General features: G+C 41.0%; 1 protein-coding gene across 1 annotated transcript in view; it reads right to left on the minus strand.

Moving 5' to 3' along the window:
* Positions 1-19,814, minus strand: part of mgat4a (alpha-1,3-mannosyl-glycoprotein 4-beta-N-acetylglucosaminyltransferase A) — a 284,363-nt gene that overhangs the window by 62,345 nt on the left and 202,204 nt on the right. Inside the window, exons 8-9 of the mRNA XM_072262765.1 lie at positions 13,488-13,602; positions 2,459-2,589 (exon numbers count right to left, since the gene is read on the minus strand). Coding sequence (XP_072118866.1) covers positions 2,459-2,589; positions 13,488-13,602 — 246 coding nt within the window. The remainder of the gene's footprint in view (positions 1-2,458; positions 2,590-13,487; positions 13,603-19,814) is intronic.

Raw genomic sequence — 19,814 nt, forward strand, 5'->3', positions numbered from 1 at the left:
TTTCAAGTTTTCTTTTAAATGCCCTCTGTAGGAGGAAAATATCACTTTCTGCTGACTTGCTATCAAAGAAACCTCAAAAACTGAACAAAAATGAACTCGGGTTAAAACATAGAACATTACAGCACAGTACAGGCCCTTTAGCCCATGGTGCTGTGCCAACCTTTTAACCTATTCTCAGATCAATATAACCCTCTCCATGTACATAACCCTCCATTTTTTTTTAATCTTCCATGTGCCTATCCAAAAGTTTCCTAAATGTCCCTCATGTATCTGCCTCTACCACTACCCTTTGCACACGATCCATCCACCCACCACTCTCTGTGTAAAGATCTGACATAATCTCTCTGACATTGCCCCTATATTTTTCTGCAGTGACCTTGAAATTATGCTCCTCAGATTAGCCAGTTCTGCCCCAGGGGAAAAAAACATCTCTAGTCATCCACTCAATCTATACCTCTCATTATCTTGTACACCTCTATCAAGTCACCTCTCATCCTCCTTCACCTCAAAGAGAAAAGTCCTAACTCACTCAGCCTATCCTTACACTCTGTAATCGAGGCAGCATCGTGGTAAACCTCCTCTGCACCCTCTCTAAAACTTCTATTTTTTTTCCTATAATGATGAGATCAGAACTGAACACAATACTCTTAAGTTTGATATAACCAGGTTTTTTTTTTATAGAGCTGCTGTTGTCTTGAGTGTCTGGTGGTGCCTGCGTTAAACTTCATTAAAGTCTCCGTTCTGGTCAAAGCTGTTAATTACGTTCCAAATCAAAGTTATATTATTGCTTTGACAGCAAATTTACAGCCTTACCTGCAGTAGCCCTTTTGATCTAAATATCCAGCTCATATATAAAGTACAAGGGTGAAATGGATATTCAGACAGAAGTTCTGTCTAGAGTTAGAGTAAGATTGCATTGACCTGCAACCTTTGCTGAAGTCATGGTTCACATGGCTCAGCAGTGAATGTACTGGGTTGACTTTTACCAGGGAAGGTCAGGAAAGCTGTGCAGCAGGATAGCATAGTGGTTAGCGTAACACTATGGCAGTGTCAGCGACCCAAGTTCAATTCTCGGTGCTGTCTGTAAGGAGTCTGCACGCTCTCCCTGTGTCTGCGTGAGGGTCCTCTGGGGGTTCCAGTTTCCTCCTGTAGTCCAAAGAGGTACAGGGCAGCAGGTTGATTGGTCACACCGGAGTAATTGGCTGGATTGGGCTTGTTGGACTGGAAGGCCCTGTTACTATGCTCTATCTCAAAATTAATTTTTAAAAAACTAAATTAAAACCTGGTAGGGTAGAATCTGAGAATCCAGACAATGATCTGCTCTCAGGAAACATACCAATCATATCCACAGTGTTAAACAACTGTGACAGAAAAGGTGTTAACCAGGCTGAAAGTTCATTTAACAACCACACCACTTGTAGGATAAAGAGCACCGGCTCACTTATTCATTCATGGGATGTGAGTGCATGAGCCAGTAATATTAATTGCAAGTATCTAATTGCTTAGAACTGAGGAGCTTCACTGGGCCAACTTGTGTAGGAGTAAACCACATATTGCTGTGGCTCTGCAGTTACTTACAGGCTGGCTTGAGGAAGAACATTAGCAAAGCAAAGCTGTTTACCACAAGATGACAGTCTCTAGGTCACCAGTACTGAGACTGGCATTTTATTGCAGATTACTGCACAAAATTAAATTGCTCAGTGACTGCAGAGTGATTTTAACTCACCTCACTGTACTCGTTGGAGTTGAGAAGAGTAGAGGGGTGAATCTCACTGAACCCTATCGAATATTGAAAAGCCTCAACAGAGTGAACGCGGAGAGGATGTTTCCAATAGTGGGAGTCTATGACCAGAGGGCACAGTCCCAGTCCCTTTAGAACAGAGATAAGGGGGAATTCCTTTTGCCAGAGGTGGAATGGTGGAACATACTTGATAAACTGAATGGTCTAATTGGGCTTCTATGATATTATGTTCATCTGAGGAACAGTTAAGGCCTCCAAACTTCATGTAACCTATCTACTGCACTGCTTTTGTATCCAATCAAGAATATATTACCAGCTCTCTGAGACAATTCTTAAAAGTTAATTCATTAGGAACAATTTAAGTAGTTCTGTACTTCCACAAAATGCTGGAGGAACTCAGCAGATCAAGCAGCATCCATGGAGGAAAATAAATAATCAGTGGTTTGGGCCAAGACCCTCCATCAGGGGACGATATGGTCCTGATGAAAGGTCTCTGCCCAAAACATCAACTGTTTATTGCCTGCCACAGGTGCTCCCAGACCTGCTGAGTTCCTCCAGTATTTTGTGTGTGTTGCTCTGTATTTCCAGCACCTGCAGAATCTCTCGTGCTTCTGTAGTTCCAGTCCACTGCAGAGATTTTGCTGCTTAATAATATATAATGAAGAGATTCCCTCAGAGCAAAACAGACCTTGTAGTAAAATCAAGCTGCACACTTACAGCATCTCTTTCAGGATTGCAGACCTTCACCCACAAGATGTGGTCCAAAAGCCAGTCGATCGGTTTTTCCTTGTGGAACATCAGTATGAACTCCACAATAAGGTTCAAATCAGGAGCCTGAAACATTTTACCTGAAGTGACAAATAATAAAATATTAACAACTGCAATTATTGACAATCTATAATTATTGACATAGAGTACATTGTGCATAATGCCCATAGCTTAAAGTGCCTAAAACTAAATGGCTCCTTTGACAATATCAGAAGAGCAAAGTTTTTAAAGCTTTACATAAAAGACCAAAATATACGTTGCTTAAATGGCTAATTGATTTAGCGTTGGCTGATGTACTGAGATATAGTGAAAACCTCATCTGGCATACTGTTTCTACAGATCAATTCATCACAAGAGTGTACTGAAGTAGAACAAGGTGAAAGAAGAGGAGAATACAGAACAAAGTGCTACAGTTACAGAGAAAGTGCAGTGCAGGCAAACAATAAAGTGAAATGCCATAATGAGGTAAGTTAAGAGGTCAAGAGTTCATCTTCTCAGACGAGGGAACTTTTCAGCCGTTGAACTGCTCATTGCCATTATCTCCATGTGAAGTTCCTGCAATTGGCAATGTTAAGAACTAAACAGAGGACAACAAAAACATAAATGCAAGACTGCTATTACTGAAAATATTTAACTATTTCAGAAATTATTCACAGTAAGAGCATCAGATTCATGACCTCGGAGTCTTTCTGACTTCTGATCCCACGACCGCCATTCTTTTCTACTCATAAAACAGGAGGAGCACATTCAGCCCATGAACTCCATGATAGCTCTTTGTAAAGTTATCCCATCAGATCTTTTTCCCTATAGCCTGGCAACTTATTCTCTCACATGCCCATCAAATTCTCTTTGATTCTCCTGTCATTTCCCTACACAAAGTGGCAATTTTAAATAGCTAATTAATCAACCAGCATATCTTTTAAATTAGGGCGGGGGGGGGAAGGTATCAGAGCATTGCTGGTCAGAGAAGGAACAAGCAAGCCATACGTAAAAAGCATCCAGGTCACAATGGAACCAAGGACCTTACGGCTTAGAAAACCAATGTTTGCTAATTGAACTATATCGGTGAATGAACAGAGAACAGGCAGACTTCTTGTACATTCAACACATTCAGCAAATCTATTTTCCATTTTTCACTGTCAACTGCAATTAGAAACAATTAGAAACTAGCCAAACTGCCGCACATGAAAAGCAAATAAACGAGACATTTATACTTATTAAGTATTTAAATAAGACTGGCTAATTCAGGATAGCGGAGAGCAACTTGTGAAGGATGTCGCAAACTTAATCCAAATGTATGGTATCAACATGGTACTGAGTTTTCGCAAGATTAGGTAATGTATTACATGAGACAAAGTTTAAAACCCTAGTTATTAAAGAGTATTAAGTTTCAGAGTTTTGTAGTAAAATGCTTTCCACTTTGCACTCCAGTATGGAGGATATAGTAGCTCCATTAGTCTTTCATTATTTTTATTACATCATCATGACTGCTTGCTAAAGGGAATTAAGTTTCATGGAGTACAAGTAATTGAGGTGTGTATGTTTTAATGGGTTGTAGCTGGAAATATTCTCACAGGATTGTTGCTATGACAGTTTTTATATTGTTTTATATTAATCTTACACAGGAGAGATATTAAAGCTCATTGACAATATCAAATTACAAACATAACTACCCAGAAGATTGCTCAAAGTTGCAGGAGGACAGTCAAGAAGCCAAGGGAGCAGATGTTTGGCTCTTGTAGTTTACTGTCGAAAACAAAGTAGCACATTTTGGAAAGAAAATGTACTGTGGGAGTGCAAATGGAAAAGATTACAAAAACCACTCAGTACCTCATTCAGAGTGGCATTGAATAGAAAAACGACATCAGGGTGAATTTGGGTAAGATGTCCTGAGAAAGGAATTTGTCACATCACATTCAAACATATTCTTATTTTGTTGCTTAAGTTCTATCCAGCAGGACAAGCGCACTTCAGCCTTGAAACGATCTTTGTTGGTTTTAGTATTAGAATTACATGCTTCAACCTAACAAATGGATTTTAATACCCGCTGCGACGAAGCAACCTCAAGTGCCCACTGTGGTGACAGGGGTCCATAGAATTTTTGTGAGGTCTTTAGTAGAAATCCAGCTCTAACCCAGTCTGCCGGTGGACCCTGGTGACTAGAGGAGATGTGGGTACTTATCAAGCAGGAACTTGGGATATTCCCACAGCATCTGGAGTAAGGTTTGGAATCCAGGACAGCAAACTCTAGGGAATATGGTGACTTGAGTGTGTGAACAGGGAAAGTACCAAAATAATAACCTAGTTGTTGAATCCTTACGGAGAGACCTGGTCTAATCCAAAAACCAAAATCTAGAAATAGAAGAGAAAATTCTGGGGATATTCAGCAATATTTAGACTGCAATGCCTAGGCTTCTACATTTAACTGTGCATGTTGCAGCCTGATTCCTTCAATGTCAGTGGGTGCTGTAAATTTCACAGTTATTCCCAATCTAAAGTCCCGTTAATTACATTAAGCACTCCGGCAATTGTAAAGCACTGCTGCTTTTGGCATTTTGCCATCTAACCTCTTATCCCTACTCTCATTAAATACAGAGAGTGAGCAGAAAGAAAGAACGCTGTCTCACAAACATAATATCAGATTGCTTTCTTGCAGTTGCATTTAGTGACTGGCTATTTTCTTTTTAAAACAATGTGGAAATACACTCTGCGGCCTGTTTATTAGGCACCTCCTGTACCTAATAGAGTGGTCACCGAGTGTATGCCCATCCGCTGCAAGGTTCAACATGCTGTGCGTTCAGAGATGCTTTTCTGTACCTCACTGGATCAATAAAGTATGACTATGACTATGACTGTTATTACATTTGGTTATTTGAATTACTGTTGCTTTCCTGTCAACTTGAACCAGTCTGGTCATTCTCCTCTGATCTCTTTCATTAATGAGGCATTTTCCCCCCCACAGAACTCCCGCCCACCGGATGTTTTACACACAATTCTTAGTAAATTCTAGAGACCTGTGTGCCTGAAAATCCCAGATCGTCATTAGTTCCTGAGATGCTCAAACCACCCCATCTGGCACCAACAATCATTCTACAATCAAAGTCACTTAGATTACATTTCTTCCTCATTCTGCTGTTTGGTCTGAACAACAACAGAACCTCTTCACCATGTCTGCATGCTTTTATTTATCAAGTTGCTGCCACATGAATGGCTGATCAGATATCAGCTTTAACGAGCAGATCAGATACACCTAATAAATTGGCCACTGAGTGTAATTATGATATACAATGTTAATTCTATCCTGGAAAATTTGGGAAATCAGCCAAAAACATGTCTTCAACTTCAGAATCATGTAGATTGATGATATGTGTACAGGAAAGCCCTCTCTTCATTACAATGATATTCTACAGCTTGTCTATGGAAAAAAATGCCCTGTCAATTGCCCAGTTCTCCAAGATTCAGTTCTGCAAACATTTTCAAACATTAATAAGGGGGAGGGATATTGCCATTATCATTAATAGAAGTGTGCAATTAAACAAATCTTCAGATATTCTGTTGCCCTACTCCCACATATGTACATTCTTCAACAGAAAACTTTAAAGCATCTCATTTTAAAACTACACCCAGAGGGCAACAAGGGTTTTGTTAATACCCTGCCTGCTCAATCACCATCCACTTGTCTATTAAATTACACCGAAAAGAATCGTTCAAGTCTGATGCAAATCAAAAAGGATACACATGCAGTGGCCACTTTATTAGGTACACCTGCTTGTTAATACAAATACCTAATCAGCCAATCATGTGGCAGCAACTCAATGTATAGAAAAATACAGGCATAGTCAAGAGGTTGAGTTGAAATGGGATCTAAGTAACTTTGACCGGGGAACGATTGTTGGTGCCAGACAGGGTGGTTTGAGCATCTCAGAAACTGCTGATCTCCTGGGATTTTCACACACAACAGTCCCTTGAGTTTACAGAGAATGGTGTGAAAAACAAACAACATCCAGGGAGCGGCAGTTCTGTTTGTGAAAATGCTTTCTTAATAGGAGAGGTCAGGGGAGAATGGCCAGACTGGTTCAAGCTGACAGTAACCTAGATAACCATGCATTACCACAGTGATGTACGAAACAGTATCACTGAATACACAACATGTTGAACCTTGAGGTGGATGGGCTACAGCAGCAGAAGATCTCACCAGGTTCCACTTTTGTACCTAATAAAGTGGCCACTGAGTGTATATTTGTGCTGAAGTAAAAATCTCCAAAATGATGATAAATGCAAATAAAAAAAATGAAGGTGTAGGTACTGGAAATCTGAAATAAAAATCAGAAAATGTTGTTAATACTCTGCAGGGAAGATCCGTCCTTTGACCTGAAATATTAAACTGAATTCTCTGCCTATAGATGATGCTCCAGTGCTTCCAGCATTTTTTGTTTCTGATTTTGATATTAAATGCCTAACAATGAAAAAAATCCTCATTGTTTCATTTCAGTGATGAATTTTTAAAATATCATCTTAATAAATAACTGGATTGCTCCAATCTACCAGAAGTTACACTGAGATCAAGTTCAGTAATGATGAATTGATACACTCAATATTTGGTGAGGTGTACTATTCGTGTAAAACGCACAAGATGCTGGAGGAACTCAGCAGGTCAGGCAGCATCTATGGAAATGAATAAGCAGTCGATATTTCGGGCCAAGACCCTTCTTCAGGACAGAACAGGAAAGGAAGGGGGAAGAAGCCAAAATAACAAGGTGCAGGGGATACTGGGAGGTGATAGGTAAAACCGGGTGAGGGGGAAGGTACAACACACAAAAAATGTGGTCAGGCAGCATCTATGGAAATGACGTTTCGAGCCAAGACCCTTGAATGTCAACTATTTATTCATTTCCACAGACGCTGCCTGACCTGTTGAGTTCCTCCAGCTTTGTGTCTGTGTTGCTCTGGATTTCCAGCATCTGCAGAAACTTTTGTGTTTATGAGGGGGATGGTATGTGAGCAGAGGAGGGGTGGATGAAGTGAGAAGCTGGGAGGTGGAAGGTGGAAAAGGAAAAGGGTTGAAGGAGGAGGAATCTGATCGAAGAGTGGACCTTGGAAGAAAAGGACAGATGGAGGTGAAAGGCAGGTGGGGGAAACCAGAATGGGGAATGGAAAAGGAGAGAAGGAGGCAGCGGTAGCAAACGCTGGAGAAATCAACGTTCATGCCATGTGGCTTCATCTATCACCTTCCAGCTATCCTCCTTCCCCACCCACCTTTTTATTCTGGCGTCTTCCTCCTTCCTTTTCAGTCCTGTCCCGAAGAAGGGTCTCAGCCTGAAACACCGACTGTTTATTCATTTCCATAGATGCTGCCTAACCTGCTGAGTTCCTCCAACATTTTGCCTGCGTTGCCTTGGATTTCCAGCATCTGCAGACCCTCTCGTGTTCAGAATATGAGGCAAAGCTCGCTCAGCCTGAGAGTGGCCTCATCATGGCAAGAGGAGGTCATGGGCCGACAAGTCAGAATAGGAATTGGAAGTGAAATTAAGAAGGTTGGCCTCCAGGAAATCCTCCCTGTTGCGGACACAGCAAAGGTACTATCCATGCCAGATTTTCAAGAATAGGTGAGAGGATGAGGACTGCTTCAAAGCCACGATAAGAAAATCGTCTGTGGTTTGAAGACGATTTGGACAACTGGCCTTCAACCCAAAGCATTATTTCCTAGTTTATCCAGCTTCGAAGACTGGGCACAAAACAAACCAAGAAAACATTCAATTTAAGAACTTTTAAAAGTGAAATGTCAGAAGCAGTTAAGATATAAAGAGATTTAGTGGGTTCATATACATAATTCAGTTTAAGTTCCTATTAAAATAATGAAATTAATTGAAGACTCAAGCTGTGCAGAGGGCAAACATTCTGCTGTAAAACCCAAGTCAGATTTCATTAAAGTGCTGTTGGCAATTCTAAAAACCCCACCTTTGGAAGAATTGTCTTCTTCAAAATGAATGCACTGTTGGTTGGTGAAACTACACCTGGATTCCAAAATAGAAATTACAAGAAATTGCAAAAAGTTAGATTGTTGTTTCTAAAAATCAGAATGTTTAGGGGTGATCTGATCTGTGTTTTCAAAATATTAAGGGGAACTGATAATAGAAACCCATGGATTGAAAGGGGTGTGTAGGATTACATTCAGTGTCCACTTTATGAGGTACACCTTCCCATAAATGCAAAAATCTAATCAGCCAATCATGTGACAGCAATTCAATGCATAAAAGCATGCAGACGTGGCCAAGAGGTTCAGTAGTTGTCCAGACCAAACATCAGAATGGGGAAGAAATGTACAGTTGAAGTCAGAAGTTTACAGACACCTTAGCCAAATACATTTAAACTCAGTTTTTCACAATTTCTGACATTTAATCCTAGAAAACATTCCCTGTCTTAGGTCAGTTAGGATCACTACTTTATTTTAAGAATGTGAAAGGTCAGAATAATAGTAGAGAGAATAATTTATTTCAGCTTTTATTTCTTTCATCACTTTCCAAGTGGGTCAGATGTTTACATACACTTTGTTAGTATTTGGTAGCATTGCCTTTAAATTGCTTAACTTGGGTCAAACGTTTTGGGTGGCCCTCCACAAGCTTCTCACAGTAAGTTGCTGGAATTTTGTTCCATTCCTCCAGACAGAACTGATGTAACTGAGTCAGGTTTGTAGGCCTCCCTGCTCGCACACGCTTTTTCAGTTTTGCCCACAAATTTTCTATCAGATTGAGGTCAGAAAACAATGTCAAGTCTGGTTCATCCTTGGGAGCAATTTCCAAATGCCTGAAGGTACCACGTTCATCTGTACAAACAATAGTACGCAAGTATAAACACCATGGGACCACACAGCCGTTATACCACTCAGGAAGGAGACGCAGTTTGTCTCCTAGAGATGAATGTACTTTGGTGCGAAAAGTGCAAATCAATCCCAGAACAACAGCAAAGGACCTTGTGAGGCTGCTGGAGGAAACAGGTAGGCAAGTATCTATACCCACAGTAAAACGAGTCCTATATCGACATAACCTGAAAGGCTGCTCAGCAATGAAGAAGCCACTGCTCCAAAACTGCCATAAAAAAGCCAGACTACAGTTTGCAAGTGCACATGGGGACAAAGATTTTTTGGAGAAATGTCTTCTGGTCTGATGAAACAAAAATTGAACTGTTTGGCCATAATGACCATCGCTATGTTTGGAGGAAAAAGGGTGAGGCTTGTAAGCTGAAGAACACTATCCCAACTGTGAAGCACGGGGTGGCAGCATCATGTTGTGGGTGTGCTTTTCTGCAGGAGGGACTGATGCACTTCACAAAATAGATGGCATCATGAGGAAGGAAAATTATGTGGATATATTGAAGCAACATCTCAAGACATCAGCCAGGAAGTTAAATCTCAAGTCGCAAATGGGTCTTCCAAATGGACAATGACCCCAAGCATACCTCCAAAGTTGTGGCAAACTTGCTTAAGGACAACAAAGTCAAGGTATTGGAGTGGCCATCACAAAGCCCTGACCTCAATCCGATAGAAAATTTGGGGGCAGAACTGAAAAAGCGTGTGCGAGCAAGGAGGCCTACAAACCTGACTCAGTTACACCAGTTCTGTCTGGAGGAATGGAACAAAATTCCAGCAACTTACTGAGAGAAGCTTGTGGAAGGCAACCCAAAACGTTTGATCCAAGTTAAAGGCAATGCTACCAAATACTAACAAAGTGTATGTAAACTTCTGACCCACTGGGAAAGTGATGAAAGAAATAAAAGCTGAAATAAGTCATTCTCTCTACTATTATTCTGACATTTCATATTCTTAAAATATAGTGATCCTAACTGACCTAAGACAGGGAATGTTTTCTAGGATTAAATGTCAGGAATTGTGAAAAACTGAGTTTAAATGTATTTGGCTAAGGTCAAGACAAGTTGTCACCTTTTATTGTCATTTCAACCATAACTGGTGGTAGAGAACATAGTAAAAATGAGACAACGTTTTCCAGGACCACGGTGCTACATGAAACAATACTAAAACTACACTAGACTACAGACCTATCCAGGACTGCATAAAGTGCACAAAACAGTGCAGGCACAACAAATAATAATAAATAATAAACAAGACAGTAGGCACAATAGAGGGTATAGTAGGTTGGTGTCAAGCCAGGCTCTGGGTATTGAGGAGCCTGATGGCTTGGGGGAAGAAACTGTTACACAGTCTGGTCGTGAGAGCCCGAATGCTTCGGTGCCTTTTTCCAGATTACAGGAGGGAGAAGAGTTTATATGACGGGTGCATGGGGTCCTTCATAATGCTGTTTGCTTTGTAGATGCAGCATGAGGTGTAAATGTCTGTGGCGGGAAGAGAGACCCCAATGAGCCTCTCAGCTGACCTCACTATCCGCTGCAGGGTCTTGCGATCTGAGATGGTACAACTTCTGAACTAGGCCATGATGCAGCTGCTCAGGATGCTCTCAATACAACCTCCGTAGAACGTGGTGAGGATGGAGGGTGGGAGGTGGACTTTTTTCAGCCTTCACAGAAAGTAGAGACGCTGCTGGGCTTTCTTTGCTATGGAGCTGGTGTTGAGGGGCCAGGTGAGATTCTCCGCCAGTGAACACCAAGAAATTTGGTGCTCTTAACGATCTCTACGGAGGAGTCGTCGATGTTCGGCAGAGATTGGTCGCTCCGTGTCCTCCTGCAGGGGGTCCAGTGAGGGGGGCAGCAGGGTCTTGATGTGCCTCTTGACGAGCCCCTCGAAGCGCTTCATGATGACGGATGTGAGTGCAATGGGACGGTAGTCGTTGAGGCAGGACACTGAAGACCTCTTCGGCACGGGGACGATGGTGGTGGCCTTGAAGCATGTAGGAACGACGGCGCTGCTCAGGGAGATGTTGAAGATGTCAGTGAGAATCTCTGCTAGCTGGTCTGCACATCCTCTAAGCACTCTGCCAGGAATATTGTCTGGTCCAGCAGCCTTCTGTGGGTTGACCCTGCGCAGGGTTCTCCTCACATCGGCCACAGTAAGACACAGCACCTGGTTGTTTGGAGGAGGGGTGGTCTTCCTCGCCACCATGTCATTATCCGCCTCAAACCGAGCATAAAAGTTGTTCGGCACATCTGGGAGGGAGGCATCACCAACACAGGTAGGTGATATTGTCTTGTAGTTGGTGATGTCCTGAATGCCCTCCCACATGCGCCGCATGTCGCCGCTGTCCTGGAAGGTGTATGTAAACTTCTGACTTCAACTGTAATCTAAGTGACTTTGACTGTGGAATGATTATTGATGGCAGACAGGGTGGTCTGAGTATCTCAAAAACTGCTGATCTCCGGAGATTTTGACACACAACACAGTTTACAGAGAATCATGCAAAAAACAAAAGAACATCCAGCGAGTGGTATTTCTGTGGGGGAAAAATGCCTTGTTAATGACAGAGGTTAGAGAAGAATAATGAGGTTGGTTCAAGCTGACAGGAAGGTGACTATAACTAAAATAACCATGGATTACAACTGTGCTGTACAGAAGTACATCTCTAGATTCGTAACACATTGAAACAGCAAAGATCACAAATGTACATTCAGTGGCTGCTTTATTTGCTACAGGAGGTACCTAATAAAGAGACCATCAAGTGTAGTTGGCACACTTTAAAAATCAGAACCAGACCTTTTGTTAGGAAAGCCGTCCATATGTGGTCACCTAGAACTCCCTTCCACAAAAAAAAAGATTGTCGCTACATCAAGAGTGCACCTTAAATATCTTTCTTTACTGTTTATTTTTAGCCAAGGTGTTATTAGGTATGGTGGAAAGGATGGTGTATGAAATTAGGTCACAGATCATGTAGACTTACCAGCTAAATAGCCCAATTCTGCCTCAGTGTTCTGAATACACAGCCCAGTCACCTGGCACTGGTACATTCATTAAAGTGTGTAAATGCATAGTGTGTGTACAGCAGTTTGCTTAAGATAAAGAATGAGAAAAATATAATTTACATTAAGAACTGTACATTTACATAACCATAGCTGCCTGCCTGTGGAAAACATTTGAAACATCCTTGCTCAGGGACTGAGGATGCCAACAAGCTAGAATCGAAGCATAACAGTGAGGAATGGAGAATGAGGAGTTTTAAGGAAATAAAATCACAAGAACAATAAAACGGAGCAAATTGACAGTGGGGTGGTGCCGGGTGGGGATGCAGATGAAGAGGAAGTGAAGAAGAATCAAAAACAATGAGACAGAGGAGGGAGAGGACTTTAAAGTGGAATGAGTTTGTGTGGCTGGGATTATATGACCATAAGACAGAGGAGCACAATTCGGTCATTCAGCCCATTGAATCTGCTTTGCTATTCTATCACGGCTGATCCATTATCCCTCTCTACTCTATTCTCCTGTCTTCGTCCAGTACCCTTTGCCACCCTTATTAATCGAGAACCTATCAACCGCCACTTTAAATAAAGCCTAACACCTGGCCTCCACAGCTGCCTGTAGCAATGAATTTCACAGTGTCACCACTCTCTGGCTAAAGAAATTCATCCTCATCTCTGTTCTAAAGGGATGTCTTTCTCATCCGAGGCTGTGCTGTCTGGTTCTAAACTCCCCCACTACAGGATATGGAGAAGTTGCTCAAACGGAACCTCCAGGGAATGATTCGAAATTAAGGTCAAGTCTTTCAAGGTGAGCAAGAAGTAGAGGAATGAATGTCATGGAAATAAAGAGTTGGTATTAAATGGCAGGTTGTTCATGCCTCAAAGGCAGTTTTATGGAGGTGGTAATTATGCAGTCTAAAACAGCAATCTACAAAATGATACTTTGCTTCAATTAAAATAACTATAAATGCTAGCAAATGATTAAGACACAGTGGTTTATTATCCATCACTAGTCCAACCAGTTTCTGTGCTATTTCTGTTTGACTTTGATGTTAAAATGCACAGGCATTACCAGGTGTGCTTCCTCACTGGCTTTCTGCATCAAAGAGTTTTCCCTTACCTATAAACCCCAACTGTGAGAACTCTAGAATCATCCAGTCTTCTGAAGAAAGCTGAAGTGCAAAATTTTTCATGGTGCTGAAGTAATGATCTTTGGCAACTATGTCGTCTTCAAGCTGTGGGGAAAGCACAACATAGAATTAGCTCATTTTCCCCTCAGGATCAGCATATCATGCCTTAAAAACCCAAGTTGGTGGGGCATGAGTAAACAAGGCCAAAGTCATACAAAACTGCATAGCAATCTTTGGTGGTTCATTGCTACCTCTGAAAACAACTGCAGAGGAAATCGTTATATTTTGATACGACAAGAGGCAGAGATGATAATGGGAGTATGAGCAACTCAGAAAAGATAAAACTTGCTGCAAGAGGTGGGGGAGAAGCAGTTTGACTGGGGAGGGTCAAGCTTTATTCTGGGGCTTTTAAGAAAATCAGCTGCCAAATACATGATGAATACAAGATGACAATGGATAACAGCTCAACCCAGGAACAAAACTGAGAGACATTTATTCCATTGTGCAAAACAAACACAGGGAACATATTGAGCCCATATATTCCACAGCAATTTTATGGTCTGCCATCAGCACGATCCTCTCTCAGATATTCCACTAGCTTTTTGTTATGTGTATCCCATCCATTCCCTTTGTTCATGAATTCCACCCCTTTCTCCTCCACAATCTACCCCAATACTCCCCTTCTCTCTCCCTCTATTGCTAGTCTCCTCTATCTATCCTGCCCCTCTATCCCTCCCTCCATCAATCGTTACACTCTCCCTCTCTCCATCTCTATTCTTGTGCCCAACAGGATTTAATTTCCCTGTGACTAATTTGGCGGCTGTTAGTCCTGTTGTTCTCCACACCGTCAAGACTTCTTCTGTGTCATTTCTATTAAACTGCAAATTTAAATACCTCAGCTCCAGTCTGTTCATTTTTTTTTATGAGCATGTTCTCACAGATATTGTAAATTTATTATTGCCCTCTCTAATGTCTCCATATCCTTTATAGTAACCATGCAGACTACAGTCTGTACTTGATAAGAATTTTGTGTAATGTTCTTACCTTATGATTTAATTTTGTTCTTCGAGAAATAAAGCCTGATGCTTACCTTAACCTTTTTATGACTCTTGAGGGAGAATGCTACAATTAATCATTTGCAGAATATGTCAGTGTTACTGTACAATTAAACTAATTAATATAGCTGGAACTAGAAAGAATGCTTTGAATAAATTAATGTTATACAGTTGCTGAAACTATTCTTATACAGTTTTGAAAAACTGAATCAGTGGCCAATGGGATATTGGGATGCATAATGAGTGTAATCTGCTATCTTGTTAGAAATAAGATACATTGTTCAGTCAATGCTAGCAAATCTCTCTAAGTCTCACCTGTGACACGTTAGCATGGTGTAGTTGGTACACCTTGGTACATTAGTGATGGGCAATCGTTAATAGGTACAGTCGACGTTTTGGGCCAAGACCCTTCGTCAGGACTAGACGAAGGGTCTCGGCCCGAAACGAGGACTGTACCTCTTCCTAGAGATGCTGCCTGGCCTGCTGTGTTCACCAGCAACTTTTATGTGTGTTGATTGTTAATGGTGATGGATTTGTACTGGTATTAGTATTGGTTTATTCAGTGTCATCACATGTATCAAGATAGCTGTCTTGCACACTGTTCATACAGATCAAATCAGTGCACAGTGCATTGAACTAGAATAAGGTAAACCAGTAAAAATGAAGAATAAAGCTACTGGAAAAAGTTCAATATTATACCGATGAAAGAGGGGAGAAGAGAGAATACCTTCTACTAAGTAGGATTTGTGGTGACGAGGCTACTGCATCTCATCTGAACTGTTTAATTCAGGCCAGTGTGATTCAAATGCAGTGCTGACTCAAACCTTATGAATGGGTCAAAACTCTGGGGTACCAGGGGATGACTCACAACAGAACACTAAATCTTGCTCTAATCTAAAAAAGCTGCCCAGACAATGATGTCAAGGAATGTGAAAATAGTAATAGTACTGAATGCCAATGCAAAATGGTTACGCTTTTTCCTGTTGGAGATGGTTATTGACTCACCATGCCACATGTTACTCATCACAGATCATTCCAGCTCTGGATGCAAATACAAATTAACTCATTATCTGAGGAGCTGCAAATGGATCTGAACAGTTTCTAAATGATCTTGGACATCTACTGTACACTTGTGACCTCATGGTCACTGATGAAGCAGCTGGATATGATCAGCCTTTCACGCTGCCATGAAAAAGTCTCTACAACACACACTGGGACTGGAGTCGTTCGCCTCCAGTGAGCACGTGCACTCTCTCTTGTGTGACATATGGCTTCAGCAAGTAGAAAATATCTCCCCAATCTCAATTTTACAGGGGCTCCTTCATACTGATTTCAAACAAACGTTGTTCTTTTCTTTTTTTTTTCCAGTCACGAAGTCATGGAACTAAACACTATGGAAGCAGGCCCTTCAGCCCAACTTGCCCATGCTGACCAACACTGTCCTCTCTAAGCTGTGCGGATGTGCGGCCGCCGCAGTAACAGAAATACTGCCCTGCGCATAGCCGCTGCTGCCGCAGAACTGGAATTGTCCTGTATAGAGTGTTTTATTCAAGTTCTGTGCCGTTTTCAGGCCATGTAAAAATTTCCTGCTCAGAGCCAATGATTGGTCCATGAAGCTGTAAAAAAAAAAAAGGGGGGAAACATTACTGACCAAGTTGCCGAACTATGCTAGTCCCATTAGTCTGCATTTTCCTCAGAGCCCTCTAACCCTTTTCTATCCATAAAACTGTCCTAATACCTCTTAAATATCATAATTGGACCAGTCCCTACTACTTCCTCTGATAATATACTAAACATGCTCACAACTCAGTCTGGAAAAGTTTCTCCTCCAGTTCCTTTTAAAACTCTCCCCTTCCACTTTAAGCCTATGCCCTCTAGTTTTGCACTCCCAAATGCTGAAGAAAAGACTTGGTTATTCACCATATCTATCCTCCTCATGGTTTTATAAACCTCTGGGTTTCATCTCCTTGATACACGGATGGATCAAAGCGGTAAATAATAATAATTATTAATAGTCTGAAACAGAGGGGTTCCTTGTGGTAATACAGGGCCAGGTGGTTAACACAAAACTGATCAAAAAGGCATTAGTAAAAGACCAACAAATTCAAGATGATAAATGCAGAAAATGCCAAGAGAAACCAGAAACAATCCAACACAATACAGGATCCTGCAGCAGTTTAACTCAATCTGATTACTTACACAAACACAATCAAGTGGCAAACATCACTCACCAAAATCTTGTTTTAAAATACAAACTCATAAAAGAAATCATTCTTTACTATAAATGCAAGCCTGATCAGTTTTAGAGTCAGAGTCCTACACTATCGATCCATTATTATAGACAGGATGATCAATAATAACCATCGGAATATAATAATACAAGATAAACAAGCAAGAACAACTTACTCAGTAGATACAGCCATTCCAAACAAACATAACTTACAGAAATCAATAAGTGAAAAACATCAGAAATATGCTGAATTAGAAGAGGAAATTGAAAGACTATGGAACATGAACAAGGTATACATTGTCCTGATAGTAATAGCAACAACTAGTATCATTCCAAAGTCGCTACACAATAACATTAAACAATTAGGCCTACACAACAATATTTATGTAAATCTCCAGAAAGACACAATGCTAAACACTACTAGAATAGTCTGAAAGTTCCCAGCAATTGAGAAATGAGTGTGCTAGACTATGCCCATACCTCAGGTTTTACCAGCTTGAGCTCAGAAAAAAAAATAAGTAATAAAAAAAACAACTACTTTTTTTCTAAAGCACTTTTCATACAATATAGTTCAAGTACTTTACAATGGGATAAAGTGCAAACATGAAAATAAAAGACAAAAAGATGCTAGTTAAAAGCAAGGTTAAATAAATAGGTTTTGAACTGGCATTTTACACTGGATAAGCCCAAAGAGAGCAAGTAAACAGAGTAAAGGCCACTGAAGGTTTAATGGCACTTTTCATCTTTTTGCTGCTGATAGTTTGACGAGTGATAAGTAGCAGGAATATAATTTATTCTGCTTTTGCTAGCAGGACGTAAGTGGGCAGTTTTTCACATCAATCGAGGAGATTCCATGTGATTCTACAGAACAAATCTTCAGGACAATTGCTACCACATTATTGGATCCTTTGTTGCATTGCATTCCCACTGCATTCAGTCATTACTCGGAGTGACCAATTCTGCTGAAAGGCTGGCCTCTTGTCACGGTGGGAACCCAAGAAATAAACTGATGTTAGAATATAAAAGAAAACATAAACCGGTTCCAAATGCTCAGATCTTTTTTTGTCCCTGGGTGGTATTAAACTTGACATTTTGGGTATGAACAGGCGACATATCTATCCACTAATGATTACATACAAAATTTCCTTTTAAGGAAGCCAACAGATTCCCATAGTTTTGTTACTTGTACAGTACGTAGATTCTAATTTTAAAGTCAATATTTATCTAACTCTGTTGCCACATCACTCAATGCAGTGGCTTTTTCACTACAGGAAAACCAGTGAATCTTGGAAGTTTAGGAGACTGGCATTCACATCACTGTGTGCCTGATAGTTCTTTGATTCCCCAGTCTCTGATGCTCAATTTCTGTCTCTGCATTACAAAACATAGAACATAAAATAGTACAGCACAGTACAGGCCCTTCGACCCACAATGTTGTGCCGACCCTCAAACCCTGCCTCCCATATAAGCCCCCACCTTAAATTTAAGGTTGCATTTATTATAATTCTTGTACTGGATATAGGCATTACCAGTGAGGCCAGAATTAATGCCTTCTGAAACCACCACAGTACAGTAATATCTTTTTAAGATACTTCCACAGTCACAGTGACTGAGCAGCGACCACCAGGATTTGAGAACTTAGCACACTATAGCACAGTACAGGCCCTTCAGCCCACAATGTAATGCTGAACTTTTAACCTATTCTAAGATCAGTCTAACCCTTCTCTCCTACATAGTCCTCCATTTTCCTATCTTCCATGTGCCTATCTAAGTTTCCTAGATGTCCCTAATATATCTGCTTCTACCATCACCCATGGCAGAGCATTCCACACACCTCATGCTCTGTAAAAAAAAAAAAAAAAAAATTCTGATGACATTCCCCATACTATCCTCCAATTACTTTAAGATTATGCCCCCTGTATTAGCCATTTCCACCCTGAGGAAAAAGTCTCTGACTTTCCACTTGATTCATGCCTCTTCTCATCTTGCACACCTCTATCAAGTCACCTCTCAGCCTCCTTTGCTCCAAAGGGAAAAGTCACAGCTCGTACAAGTTAACTTTATAAGATAGACATTCTAATCCAGGCAGCATCCTGGTAAATCTCCTCAGCACCCTCTCTAAAGCTTTGTGTCCAGAATGAGGCAACCAGAACGGAACACAATATTCCAAGTGTAATCTAACCAGAGTTTTATAGAGCTGCAACATTACCTGATGGCTCTTGAACTCGAGGATTAAGGAAGGCCAACACAACCCCATCAACTTGCATGGCAACTTTGATGGATCTGTGGACATGGACCCCAAGACCCCTCTGCTCCTCCACACTGCTCAGAATCCTGTCATTAAGCCTGTATTTTGCCTTCAAATTCAACCCTCCAAAGTGAATCACTTCACACTTTTCCAGGTTGAACTCCATCTGCCACTTGTTAGCCCAGCTCTGCATCTTGTCAATATTCTGTTGTAATCTATGACAACCTTCTACACGATTTGGGAATAATAAAAAGCCATCAATGTACTGTAATTCCTAGTATGGATGGTGCATAGATTATTGAGGAACTTGGGGCCGACATGCTGGACACACGTATCAAAACAGATTGGTTTTGTTTTTGTTGTTCTTTACGCATAGGTGGATCTGGCCAATGGTTAACAAACATTGACTCAATATGTTCCTATACTTGGAGGCTTTAATGTTGGGTCAAGATCCTGGCAGTGGCCATCAGTAATGTCAAGCTGAGCTCTGTGTCAAGTGAGAGATGACTATAGATGGAACCCAATGACCTGCCTAGAGGTCCGTGTGGATTTTGCATAGTCATACTTTATTGATCCCGGGGGAAATTGGTTTTCGTTACAGTTGCACCATAAATAATAAATAGTAATAGAACCATAAATAGTTAAATAGTAATATGTAAATTATGCCAGCAAATTATGAAATAAGTTCAGGACCAGCCTATTGGCTCAGGGTGTCTGACCCTCCAAGGGAGGAGTTGTAAAGTTTGATGGCCACAGGCAGGAATGACTTCCTATGACACTCTGT

This window comes from Mobula birostris, chromosome 7, assembly GCF_030028105.1.
Source record: "Mobula birostris isolate sMobBir1 chromosome 7, sMobBir1.hap1, whole genome shotgun sequence".
Classification (NCBI taxonomy): domain Eukaryota; kingdom Metazoa; phylum Chordata; class Chondrichthyes; order Myliobatiformes; family Myliobatidae; genus Mobula; species Mobula birostris.